Raw genomic sequence first — 14695 nt, forward strand, 5'->3', positions numbered from 1 at the left:
GGCTAAGATCAAAAGCACTGAAGACAGCTTATGTTGGAGAGAATGTGGAGCAAGGGGAACACTCCTCCACTGTTGATGGGAGTGCAAACTTGTACAGCCACTTTGGAAATCAGTATGGCAGTTTCTCAGAAAATTGGGAATCAATCTTCTTCAAGACCCAGCTATACCACTCTTGGGCATATGTCCAAAGGAATGCTCAATCATACCACAGAGACACATGCTCAACTATGTTCATAGCAGCATTATTCATTGTAGCCAGAACCTGGAAACAACCTAGATGCCCCTCAACTGAAGAATGGATTAAGAAAATGTGGTACATATACACAATGGAGTACTACTCAACAGAGCAAAACAATGACATCATGAGGTTTGCAGGCAAATGGTTGGAAATAGAAAATATCATCCTGAGTGAGGTAACCCAGACTTAGAAGGACAAACAGTGTATGTATGTACCTAGTCCCTACTTCTTAAAGTTCTAATCCCTCCCAGTGATCATTAAACAGTAAATCTGTAGTTGAATTATTCCACAGATGAGGCTAGAGCCCATCACCTCCCAGAAGCTCTACTTCTAAACTTAGGTGCCTGGTGGACCTCACCTTCAATATACATGAGTAAATATTTCTGACCAAAACTCTATCACCCCTGGAAGGTGGAATACAAAGTTGCTTTCTTTGTCAGCAGGAACTATGACAGAAACAGAAACATGGATTATAGCTGCTAGTTGCTGCTTATCTAAAGTGGGCAAGGTGCTGTGAGGTTCCACTTACTGATTTCTAGTTCTTATTAAGACTGCAAAGGGAGCCACCTATTGTATAAAATGCAAAGCCTATGTTCAGACAGGTTAAATAGCATGTTCAAAGTTGTGTACCTTGTAAAAGATGAGGCCAGAGGCCAAACCCCATCAAGGCTTTTGCAGGCAATTCTATTTCTAGTTCCTTGGAGAGCCAATGGCATTTCTGACAAGACTGAGCCCTCGGTAACGATGCAGCCACTGAGTGAATGAATCTGTCTTCCTCTCCATCTATTCCCTGTTAGCCCTTCCTTTCTAAACTAAAGGATGATAACTCACAATGAAAATGGTTTTAATAAGTAATGAGCTTAATTTCTACATTATCAAATAACTCTACCTAAGGTAGGAAGGGTCAAGGAAATAAATACTTTTTAAGGAGAGCTTGTCTTCAAAATGTGAAGAATCACTTCTTTACGTAATGCTTCAAACAGCTGTGTAATAACCTAGCCTGTATTTTGTATTTTTATATCTCTTTATTGAATTTTTAATGATAAGACCATGAACTTTGTCTTTTATGGGAAAAGAGCATTATTAGTTAATTATTTCTACCATTTCTTTTGAACCTGGGTATGTGAAAGAAAAGACACATTTTTAAATTAGGTGTAAGCTTATTAAATATGTTGACATGAAACTTAACTAAATTAATGAAGAGGGACTAAATTTGAACTGAAACCTTTCCAGACCTGGGAGTTGTGCTGCAGGCTAGCTTTGGTCTGTTATTCAGTGTGTGTATTTGGGTGTTTGCCTTTTCTTCCTCCTTTCACTGTGCTCAGTGATTGAGGGCTGCATCTTACCCCACTGAAGGTAATTTCTACAAAGAAATGGGGATATTTGTTATATCATTATATAAAAACAAACCAACCATACTCTTACAAAATTGGTCAGTTTGATGTTTACAATAATTTATACTTGTGTGTCAATAGATAATACAAGGCTCATAAATTCAGAATGACAACCCAGGACTATTCCAGGTGGAGGTTACAGAACCTAACTCTGTCATAAAACATTATACAAATAGAAAATAATTATATGTAGCTATAAAATATGGACATTTTAAAATTATGTTTCATGATTTTGTGTATGATGAACATTTTTCTTAGAAATACCACAGATGGTTGGTACCTGTATGCTGATAGTTCAAATGGGAAGTTTGGTGACCTGGCTGATATTCTCACTCCTGTCATCTCCCTCATGGGACCGAGGTGTACTTTGGTGTTCTGGACGTATATGAACGGTGCCACAGTTGGTTCTCTCCAGGTACTGTGTAATCAATATTGTTTTTGGAAATTTCTCTATAAAAATGCATACACCATAATTTATAGTGTCATTAAAGCAAGTGGAAACTTCATTAGCATCACAATGATATGCTATATGAAAAGCTGTTCCAGAGTTGGACATTTTTCTGCATATGACTATTTTCTGTCCTGAGGTTGAGGCTCTTGTGAGATATTATTTTATACTGGGCATGCTATGTTGATTTCAGCATCAATGTTGAGAGTATAACATAATAAAGTGGATATGCTATGTGTGGTTTGGCTATCTATGATCTAGTGTCTTGTGTGAGATTATAGTAATGCTACATTCTCCAATAGATTTTTTTCAATTTATTTCTTTAAGGAAAAATACTTAAATTATTAAGCTCAATAACTATTTCACAAATTTCAGTTACAACTTTATTATGTCCATCAATTAGAGACCCAATTTTTGGTTAATTGAACACTATATCTCTTGCAATAAGTCTTTTTTAAAGTATTTATTATTATTAATGCTTAGTAATGTGTGTAGAAAGCAATCAAGGCAAATAGACACCATGCATCATTTAGTTATCATTGTCCAGCCCATCAGTCATCCATGTGGCATGATGAATTTGTGAACTCAGTGCTTCCTGAGGCAGAGATGGAAGCTATGTACAGGTTGGTAGTGGGACTTTCATTTATAAATGCTATGGAGTCAGGCTTGTTTACCTACCCTGAATTTCCAATCTTCCATTAAGATCAAATTTTGTATATCTGTGCCTGAGTTGATATTTTTCAAAAACTATGACTTCCTATACACATATTTAAGTAATAAAATATGTCATTAGTATTTATCTGTTACTTCTTACATCGGATGAGGCACAAGAATAGGTTCTGGATGGTAGTATAAATTCATATGGAAACTTAGAAGGAAATATAATAGTGACCTTTTCTTTTGTATTAACATATTTTTTATGAATTCTTTGGTAATTTCACACCATGCACCCCAATTCCACTCATTTCCCAGTCTTCCCATGTCTGCCCTCCACCCTTGTACCTCCCCAAATAAAAGCCAAAACAAAACAATACACTTCACTCCTCCATCTTTCCCGCCTCTCCATCAACAATCAGTTTTAATATCAACCACACCACAGCCATCATTTCTCTAGTGCCTTTCACATGACTGTTTCCTCACTCTTCTGCAGACTTCTAGGACCTTATTATTTTCAAAGACCACAGTCAAGCCATTTTTTTTTTAAATGTCCTCAGGTTGAATTTGCCCCGTGTATCTTTTACTATGGTTTCGTCTCGCATTACGTTATACCATTACATGTCATTGGTTTATTTATTATTGGCTTTGTTCCTTTTATCTACTTTATATTAATGAGTATTTTTGCCTTGATACTCAAGGCATTGCAAAATTTTAATCTGACACAATTTTATTCACCAGTATTGTTCGAATCTTAAATGGTCTTTTAATAAAAAAAAAACCTGGAGCCATGTATCAGGGTGAAAGCTGAAAGATCAGAGAAACAGAACAGCCAGCCACTAGTTCTTACCTCTATGGAATTCTTAGCCTAAAGAGAGTGAGTTCCGCTTTCCTCAAGCTTCATATACCTTTCTCTCCCCTGCCATATTACTTCCTGGGATTAAAGGCGTGTGTGTTTCCCAAGGAAAGGCATGAGATCTCAAATGCTGGGATTAAAGGTGTGTACCACCACTGCCTGACTTCTATGTCTAATCTAGTGGCTGGCTCTGTCTTCTGATCCTCAGGGAATTTTATTAGGGTATACAATCTATCAACACACACCAGTATTGGCCTCCAGTAGTTTTTATTTTTGCCTCAATTAATCATACTATGACTGTCTAATTGTTATTTAACTCCATTATTTATCTACATTGCTAGTTTCTTTTTCTGTTTTAACTTAAAACACTCTCAAACCTCTTTTTCTCAATTTACTATTTTTGTACAGGTACAAAATACATGATAATAAACATGTTATATTTATATTGGTGTAAGTAACACACGCCTATGTTTTTCTTTTCTTTTTTTCTTTTATTTATTTTTTTCTTTATTAAGAAATTTTCTACTCACTTCTCATGAGCTATCCACAGACCCCCCTTCCTCCCTCCTCCCACCTCCCATCCCTCTTTCCCTAGCCACCCTGCATCCCCACATCCCCCAAATCGAGGTCTCCCATGGGGAGTCAGCAGAGCCTAGCACACTGAGCCTAGGCAGGTCCAAGCCCCTTCCCACTGCACTAAGGCTGTGCAAGGTGTCACACCACAGGCACTGGGTTCCAGAAGCCTGCCCATGCACTAGGGACAGATCCCGATCCCCCTGCCTGGGTGCCCCCCAAACAGTTCGAGCCAAACAACCGTCTTCCGTGTCCAGAGGGCCTAGCCCAGTCCCATGGGGGCTCCACAGCCACCAGTCCACAGTTCATGGGCTTCCACTAGTGTGTCCGGTCATCTCTGCACGTCCTCCCATCATGATCTCCACGTCCCTCGCCTGCAGTATCTCTCCTCTCTCTGATCAATTGGATTCCTGGAACTCAGCCTGGTGCCTGGCCGTGGACCTCTGTATCTGCCTCCATCAGTCACTGGACAAAGGCTCTATGATGACAGCTAGGTTATGTGCTAGGCTGGTCACCAGAGTAGACTGATCCAGGCACCCTCTGGACCACTGCCAGCAGACCAAGGTGGGGTCAACCCTGTGGATTCCTGAGAGCCTCTCCAGCACCCTGCCTCTTCCTATTCCCATGATGTCCTCATCTATCATGATATCTTCCTCCCTGCCCTCCCACTCTGTCCTTGTTCCAGCTTGACCTTCCCATTTCCCTATGTTCTCATCCTCCACTCCTCACCCTCTGCCACCCCCCACACCCAGTCCACTCATGTAGATCTCATCCACTTCTTCACAGGGTCATCCATGTGTCCCTCCTAGGGTCTTTTCCTGTTAGCTAGCCTCTCTGTAGTTGTGGGTTGCAGTCTGGCCATCCCTTTCCTCCCATTTAGTATCCACTTATGAGTGAGTACATACTATGTTTGTCCTTCTGAGTCTGGGTTACCTCACTCAAGATGATATTTTCTAGATCCATCTATTTGCCTGCAAATTTAATGATATCATTGTTTTTTACCACTGAGTAGTACTCCACTGTGTATATGTGCCATATTTTCTTTATCCATTCTTCAGTTGAGGGGCATCTTGTTTCCAGGTTCTTGCTATTATGAATAATGCTGATATGAACATAGTTGAGCATGTGTCCTTGTGGTAAGATTGAGCATTCCTTGGGTATATGCCCAAGAGTGGTATAACTGGGTCTTGAGGAAGACTTATTGCCAATTTTCTGAGAAACCGCCATACTGATTTCCAGAGTGACTGTACAAGTTTGCACTCCCAACAACAGTGGAGGAGTGTTCCCCTTGCTCCACATCCTCTCCAACATAAGCTGTCTTCAGTGTTTTTGATCTTAGCCATTCTGACAGGTGTAAGATGGTATCTCAGAGTTGTTTTGATTTGCATTTCCCTGATGACTAAGGATGTTGAGCAGTTCCTTAAATGTCTTTCAGCCATTTGAGATTCTTCTGTTAAGAATTCTCTGTTAAGCTCTGTAGCCCATTTTTTAATTGGATTGTTTAATATTTTGATGTCTAGCGTTTTAAGTTCTTTATGTATTTTGGAAATCAGCCCTCTGTCAGATGTGGGGTTGGTGAAGATCTTTTCCCATTCTGTAGGCTGTTGTTTGGTCTTAATGACTGTGTCCTTTTCTCCACAAAAGCTTCCCAGTTTCAGGAGGTCCCATTTATTAGTTGTTGCTCTCAGTGTCTGTGCTACTGGTGTTATATTTAGGAAGTGGTCTCCTGTGCCAATTCGTTCCAGACTACTTCCTACTTTCTCTTCTATCAAGTTCAATGTAACTGGATTTATTTTGAGGTCTTTGATCCACTTAGACTTGAATTTTGTGCATGGCAACAGATTTGGATCTATTTGCAATCTTCTGTATGTTGACATCCTGTTATGCCAGCACCATTTGTTGAAGATGTTTTCTTTTTCCATGGTACAGTTTTGGCTTCTTTGTCGAAAATCATATGTTTGTAGGTGTGTGGATTAATGTCAGGGTCTTCAATTCGATTCCATTGGTTCACATGTCGGTTTTTATGCTAGTACCAACCTGTTTTTATTACTATAGCTGTATAGTAGAGCTTGAGTTTGGGGATCATGATGTCTCCAGAGGTTGCTTTATTATACAGGATTCTTTTCGCTATCCTAGGTTTTTTGTTTTTCCATATAAAGTTAAGTATTGTTTTTTCCAAGCCTGTGAAGAATTGTGTTGGGATTTTGATGGGGATTGCATTGAATCTGCAGATTGCTTTTGGTAAGATTTCCATTTTTACTATGTTGATTCTACCTATCCATGAGCATGGGAGATCTTTCCATTTTCTGATATCTTCTTCAGTTTCTTTCTTCAGAGACTTAAAGTTCTTATCATACAGGTCTTTCACTTGCTTAGTTAGTGAAATATATTATTTGTATGCCTATGTTTTTCAATGTGTGATTCTATTACATTATTATTCCTTAGATCCCTACATTGCCTATAATAGTTGTACAACAGCCTGAGAACTGATCCCCTCTCTTTGACAAGTCTCATCATTTTGTGATTTTTTTCTTTTCTTTTCTCTTTCTTGACAAAGTGGTCAACCAATGCTTCTTTTGTCCAGACAAATATCTGGGATTTATTTCTGCTTCATGTCTAGTTTATTTGAAAGACCAAAATACATATCCCAAACAGAGAGATTCTAGACTGCCATGCCCACTCTCTGTCCTGGCTCCATCTTTGGATGTTCTCTGATAGAGAACCGTATGTAAGATCATGTGCCTTCACACCATGGAGCCACTTCTATTTTGTAGCATCACCATTTACATTATACAAATTTTCATTGCTTATTTGTTCCTGCTCATTTGTTATTTTGCAGGTAGCCATGTCCTAGCTTTAACTCTTAAATATCTGGCTTGGTTACAATGACTAGTTCTAAATTAGTCCTGTGGGAAGCAATATATTGATGAAGGCTATCCTTTTAAATACTGCTAAATTTATCTTGCTAAGGAGCCCGTGTTCATTATACTTACAATAAGATGAAGCTGGGCTACTTGCCTTTTTTCCCACAAGAGAAAGAAGCAGGCTGTGGCAAGCTTCACAACTTCTTTTGCAATAGTCATTGAATTATTTTATTTTATATTTGTTATGAGTATGATTACCTCACACTTTAGGACTGTTTTATTCTAGAATTTGCCTGGAAAATATTAAACCTTTCCCCTGAAAGTTGTATAAACTATCTTACTTTTAAAATGCTCTTCTTAGTGGTTTTCATAATGGAAAAATTACAAGATTATCTTCATAAGGCTCACCTATTTATCGCAGATTAATCTTCTAATTAACATTATTTGAAAGTGCATTTGTGTGCATATATTTAGTAATGCATTTGTTTAATAACCTAAAATACCTAAACAATCTCATGATGTTATGGTTTACAGTTGTTTGACATGGGTATTAAAACTGGTTTTTGGGTCTGGGTCAATGCTGAGTGGACAAAATTTATGCCATGGAAGCAGAAGGAATTGACTTCAGACCCCTAGAAGTCATGTAGAAAGCCCACGGTTGACAAGTCTCCTATAACAGCAGCTTTGGGCTTAGCCAGTCAGACCTATAAAATCCATGAACTTGGGGTTCAGTGAGAAACCCATTTCAGAAAACAAACAAACGAACAAGCAAACAAGGGTAGAGAGGAAAGGCAGACTCCACAAGCTTTTACACACATGTAGTCACACACATGTGCACACATTCACACACTATTTTAGTCAAAATATTCACTATAATATACTTAGTGTTTTCATTAATAGCATAAACATTATCAATTTAGTATATTCGGTGGTTGTAATTAATAAGTAACTAATTACTAAATAGTTAAACAGTATTACATGTGCTCCTTACATTTGTTCATGGTTATACAAAATAACATTAACTATTTTGTTATTAGTATATCAATTTACAGATTATCCCTACTTGTTAATCCTACTATATGTGTGGCATTCATACAAAGATCTTCCTATGCATTCTTTTAACATGCTTCAGAAATGGCTTTCTTTTACTGATAATTATAATTCTTGATTTTACTGTGTTGAATTAGATAGTAACAGACCAAGATTATTTTACTGTGATAACTCTAGTTGTGTAAAATAAATTTATGTGAATTTAATCTAAAAAGCACAACACCCTAAAATGCTAATTTGAATTAAATTTTTATTTATTATTATTGTTGCGTGTATGGTGTGAGATTGCAGGTATATGTGTGTGGACATCAGAGGATGTCTTTCAGGCCTTGGCTGTTTCTGCTCTGGACAGTGGCGACAGAAATATGGTTGTCATTCTTATGGACCAAGCACTTTTACCCTTTTAATCATCTCACAAGCCTGTTTCTTTTTTAAAAGTTAAACATAAATTCTTTCTAAATATTTTCAGTTGCATCAATTACATTTTAAAAAGTAATGTTACAAAATAAAGTATCTTAGTTATTTTAACAGAGGAATTGTACTACTGTTCCTTAAGATCTCTCTCTCTCTCTCTCTCTCTCTCTCTCTCTCCATTTTTTTTTTTGAGATGAGTCCTCACTATATTGTCCATGGTAGCCTCAAACATTTTCCATAGTTTGGGTTTGCCTTAGTCTCCTAAGTACTGGAATGACAGATTTTTGCTAGCATGTATGATGAGTTACACTCTTGGTAGCTTATTTTGCTTCATTCTAAAAGAAGAGTCACAATAATTATAATAACTGCCTGGGAGGAGGGGGGATCTGTGGCTAGTATGTGGAGTGAGTAGAAAATTTCTTAATAAAGAAAAATGAAAGAAAAAAAAAACTGCCTGATAAGAGTGATCCAAGTTCTCATTTACAGTGAGCACAGTACTATACTATCACTATAACAAAGGTTTCAGTTCACCTATGAAGAAGAAAGGTTTATTTGGCATTGTGCTTTGAAGTCTGTAGTCTTGCTGACTAGCTTCAATGCTTTGGGGGCTTGTGGTAAGGCAACACATCATGAAAAGACTTCACTGTGGAGCAAAATCCTTTACAACCTGAACAGAAAAGAGGAAGGAAATTGGTACTGAGTCCTATGAGCTTCATTAGGCCACAAATTCAGTGGCCTAAAAGGTACTGCTAGGATGACCCTCAAGAATTTCACTCCTTCCTAATGATACCACTTATGAACCAACCCATTTCCCATGTACCTTTACGAGACAGTAAAGTACAAACTATATCAAATACAATCAATCGTCTTTGTTTATTTCAAGACCCTTGAGCATGGATCTCATACAGTGTGGTTAGTGTTTGCACATATCACTCATCTATGCTGTTGTGATGAAAGCATATTATGACATAACTGTCTGCTAAAACCAACTGGCTGAAGAAGCCATTCTCAAAAGAATGTTCCACTAAGCAATTTAATACTTTTCCTTTCAATCATCTGTATATTACTTAATATATAAAATATCAGCTGCTGCTACTGCCACATTTTTCATAAAACCAGTAGAGTTGAATTCCTAATGAAATGGTGCCTGGATACATTCGTACTTGACTGACAGATACTCATGCACACCTTTATCACACCATTACACAGAACTTGTGAGATACCCCTGCAGCATGGTTTGTATGATCACAGCAGAAAACAAAGATATCTAATGAAAAATGTCTTAGATTTTTCTCTCCGGGACTACATGTAGGTATTAAAAACCTAAAAATCCCACATGTTTAAAGTCTAAATATTTAAAAACTTATTACTTGATTTATCTCTGCAGGTACTTATCAAAAAAGGCAATGTTACCTCCAAAGTGTGGGCTCAGAGTGGGCAGCAAGGGCCACAGTGGAAGAAAGTGGAAGTGTTCTTAGGCATCCACTCACATTCAGAGGTTTGTAACCCAACGGATTTTGTGAAGACAGAACTTTGTTAATTTTTGTCTTGAATACTAATTTCTTTCCTTCTTGCATTATCCTCATCTCTTTCCATTCCCAATTTGATGTGCTGTGGAAATGTAGAACATTTGACACTCCATATGGCATTTTCCATAAAGAATTTACCATTTTAGAAAGCCATAACTTTTCCCAATTAGACATTTACACTTCTAGGTACACTTAATTTGAGTGATAATGGTCTTTTACTCTCAGCAAGCTTCTCACATTCAAAGAACACCTCCCCCAATTCTGAGATTTGACTCCCAGACATTATAATACAGTTTGTGTAAACGTAGCTGCAAAAGCCTTCTTTTAAACTTCATTTAATAATTGGACCTTCTTATACTGAATAGATTTATGTAATTAAAATATTTTGGAAGCACATTAGTATATGATGGTGACTATGTCTTTATTTAGATTTTATTATGTATAAAATAACACATAAGCAACAATTAAATTTCAAGTAGTACAAATATTACAATGTTGAAAATGAATATCACAATGAGGTAAGATATTTGGTATTTATTTCCACTGAGGGAGCTTATCAAGAATTAGGATATCCCTAGTTTGGATGGGAATTGAATCTTGACTCTTAAGATAAATAGAACAAGAACCTCCTACCATTATGTAGGAGAATGTTTTCTTCTTAGTCTTAATTATGTGGATTTGAGTTGCATGAATTTGAAAATACTCAAGCAATAAGATCATAGTAAAATATTACCTTTGTTCTCTCGTTTGTATAGCACGAGTGGCTTGGTGCTTGTGAATACATAGTAGATATATCTCTGTGATCCTTTCTGTGACAGACCAGCCTCTTTCAACAATGGAAGATCTACCTGATCTATTTGTATAAGGGCTTGATAGATATTACACTGTGCCCAGTTTCCTGGAATGCCATACAGATAAAAGTCATATATTTCTTGCCCTCTATTTGACTATCTAGTTTTCTTGTTACGCATTTGGAGATAGTTTAGTATATGGGCAGGAAGTTTAACCTGAAGAAATAAAGGTTTGAGAATAAATTAATGACTTTATATAATAGAAAACATCATTAGAAGGAAGCTAGATATTCAACTTCTATGGATGTCCAATGGAGACAAAAAATTCCCAGTGAGACTATTTGAATGGATTTGCTTCTGTCAAACATAGGAAAACGCCAGGTAGCAAATTCCTTACCTCCTCTATGAATATAAAATATTACTATGGAGAAATTATGTTCAAAATTATAGTAAGTGAGATTTCAGCATGTGGAAAAACTTATGAATTTAGTTTTTTCGAAGATTCAAAAATATACATATTGAAATTTGACTAAAAAGTCTGTTCATGTTGATTGAATCTTAAAAGTATGGAGAGCACGTAAACATTTGCTTTTTCATATGAATTACCCATCCCAAGAGGAAAGTATGTAACCCATGATGTACACAGTGAAACAGCACTGAGAAATCTGCATAATCTTATTTGAGAAAACCCTATATTTAAACACAATGTTTTATTATAATAACCAGGGCAATCATAAACACAAACTGCTCTGTGTATATGTGTGTATTGAGGACTTTGCCATGTATGCAAAAATATCTACTCACAGCCTTTTCAGCAGTTTAGTCCTATGAATAATATAATGGGTACATCTTCAGTCTATAGATACACAAAAGTACCTGGGCTTTCTGTGTGTGTGTGTGTGTGTGTGTGTGTGTGTGTGTGTGTGTGTGTGTGTGTGTGTGTGTGTATCTAAGAAGTAAGCAACCTTGTTTTGGATTTGAGAGGCAGCACAGGGAGTAGAAGTAGGTGCATGGCTTCTGCCTGGGGTCTAGGCTATATGCTAACCATACATATATGAGGTAGTGGTGGTGTTTTTTTCATATTCTCAGATACTATGTATAGTACAGATTCTAATGATGCTGAGTCTTTCTGAGCTGTTATCATTATGGAGGTCGCTTTCATTTGGGGGTATGTGTCATGAAAGTCAATATAAATGTTCTTGACAGCATGTTTGTGTGTGTTCTGGACTTCTTGACAGGGTAATGCTAATCGACTTTTCTTCTTTATCTTTCTAGATTATCTTTAGGGCAAAACGTGGTATTAGTTACATAGGAGATGTGGCAGTAGATGATGTTTCATTTCAAGATTGCTCCCCATTACTTAGCACAAACAGAAAGTGTACTGCTGACGAATTCATGTGTGCTAACAAGCACTGCATTTCAAAGGACAAGCTGTGTGACTTTGTGAATGACTGTGCAGATAATTCAGATGAGACCATGTTCATCTGTGGTAAGTGAAAGTATTTTTCAGGTCCCTACTTGCCATTCATCATTGAAATATAAATTTTAGTAGATTTCAGTGGCAGATGCAGCTATAGTGATTTAACTATTTAAGTGATCTCCTTTCTCCTTCGCAGTACTTAACTTTGAACACACTTTATGGAAAGCTGATGAATGACATTTTTTTTTTACATGAAGGTATAAGGTAATTGGAGTTAAATTGGAAAGTAGGTAGGGAAACAGCTATTTACCATATGAAACAATGTGTTTAGAAAACAGAGGCCAAGTTCCCATCAAAGTCAATTTATATTGATTGATAAATGTGTGCACATTGTTTTTAAAAGGCTGACATTTATTTACATGAATAACCAGGTGTGATATCTTAATAAATAAAACAAAATAATGCTCTGAAAATGCATTAAGAAAAACAAAGTGTTTTAGCATAATAGATACAGATTAACTCTGTAGAGCTGCTGTTTGGGTTCAAGTCATACTAGACAGTACCTATTAAAAAGCCCTTTGCTAAATGGGCCATATGTGCTCATTCAGGTAATCTTGTAACATTGTGTGGCATAATCCAAGGTTGCTTCATTTCACTGTAAATGAGGTGAATACAGATTGTCAAAATGAAGGTTGATAGGTCATTCTATTGTTATCAGTTCTGAGCTAGAATGTTCTAGTTAGGTATTATTTGCTTCTTGAAACCAAATCTGCACATTCAATAGCAACTTTAGTATGAGAACTGTTACTTGCATAGAACTTTTAATGTTTAAAGTCTCTATTTACTCATTTCCATTTGATCTTTCCTTAAACCCTTAGAAGAAAATGGGACAAAAATTATTAGTGTTTATTATAGGTGAAACTACCAACAAAACTAGTTTACATTTCATCAAAATTCATATAGCTGGTACTAAGTTGGTCTTAGTACCTGAGTACTTTGATTTATGATCCATTGCTCACTCAAGCTACCAAAACTCTATATTAAAAACGGATTCATTCTGAAAAGTGATTGAGCTGAGAGATTGCCTTATTATAAAGTGTGTGCCATGCACACGTGAGAACCTGAGTCAGGATTGCCAGCATGTAAAACCCTGGAAGATCTAGAGACCCAGCACTGGAGGATGGAGGCAAGTGGATCTATGGAGCTCATTGGTCAACCAGCCTAATCTGATAGTGAGCCCCAGGCTTAATGGGAAAGCCTGTATTAAAAAAATGCTGTGAAGGCTGATTGAGGAAGATGCCTAATATTGACTTCCAGCCTCTCCACTCATGCACACATGTGCAGGCAGACTTCTACACATGTGTATACATCTGCATGAACATGTACATACACTATGCACATACATACATATATCTATAAAATAGTTATTGATATACATAAAAGTGTATAAACCAAGCAAAATATTTGAGTAATCATAAGTGCTGTATTTATTAATATGTAACTATTAGTATTTATATTTACCTTTGAATATTTTCTGCTACATTTCAGTTAAATTTTGTATCAAATGATTGTATAGCTTCTTTAATGGCATTTTCATTTGAATAACATTCTAATTGATCAAGTTATTATTTAAATAATGCAGAAATTTTTTGAAAATCAATTGTAATGTAGCCTTTGTCATTTTAAAAGATATAATTTAATATATTTTTCAGTACTCAAAACATCAATTTACTATAGAATAAACTTTTCCTAATGGCATTTATGCTATAATATTATTAATATTTTAGGATTGTGGTACTTACGAAATTCAGTAATGTACTATGGGATATATATTGAAAACTTTCTCTATTGAACATTCTTTTATATGAAACAGCCATAGGGGGTAATCCTTCCTCAATGTTCTCAGTTCTCTTTTCTCCTCCCTCTTTTCCTCTCCTTTCCTTTTCTCCCTCCCTCCCTTCCTTCCTTTCCACACTCAGAATGGCTGAGATTGCCTGCGCTAGACCTGTTTGCTCTCTTGAGATGCAGTTTCCTGGAGCCAAACTGTTCTCAAAGTCACTGTGTAGCCGAGACTGGCTATTAACTTGTGACCTTCTTTCCTCCACCTCTCAAGTGCTGAGGTTATAGGCAAGATATATCGTGCCTGCCTTTCAGGATATGTTTTGGGGTGATCACATTCCCAAAAGCCTTAAAAGTTTTAGTGGGCCTGTGCATATCAGAAATAGAGGTATGGGATTTAAATTTGTTCCAGAGACTGCACAGAAAAGGGGCAGTGTTTTCAACTCCTTAGTAAAAATGGCCAACAGAAAGTTAAGATCACCAAAAGTAATGATATTTGACCTGGTTCTAATTACAGAAATGGAATCCCTTTTCCCATAGCCTTGCTTACTTCTATCATGCAGTTTAAACATTCTAATGCATTCCCAGTCTTCAATGTTCTGTTTTAATTACAGAGTAGCTTGAA

The 14695-nt window shown here is 36.7% G+C and overlaps 1 protein-coding gene across 1 annotated transcript in view; it reads left to right on the forward strand.

The window, feature by feature from the left end:
• Positions 1–14695, forward strand: part of Malrd1 (MAM and LDL receptor class A domain containing 1) — a 605236-nt gene that overhangs the window by 245792 nt on the left and 344749 nt on the right. The window contains exons 21-23 of the mRNA XM_052729219.1: positions 1891–2047; positions 9879–9989; positions 12087–12300. Of these exons, the coding sequence (XP_052585179.1) occupies positions 1891–2047; positions 9879–9989; positions 12087–12300 (482 nt within the window). The remainder of the gene's footprint in view (positions 1–1890; positions 2048–9878; positions 9990–12086; positions 12301–14695) is intronic.

The sequence above is a fragment of the Peromyscus californicus genome, unplaced genomic scaffold, assembly GCF_007827085.1.
Source record: "Peromyscus californicus insignis strain IS unplaced genomic scaffold, ASM782708v3 Scaffold_8__1_contigs__length_139910024, whole genome shotgun sequence".
In the NCBI taxonomy this organism is placed as follows: Eukaryota; Metazoa; Chordata; class Mammalia; order Rodentia; family Cricetidae; genus Peromyscus; species Peromyscus californicus.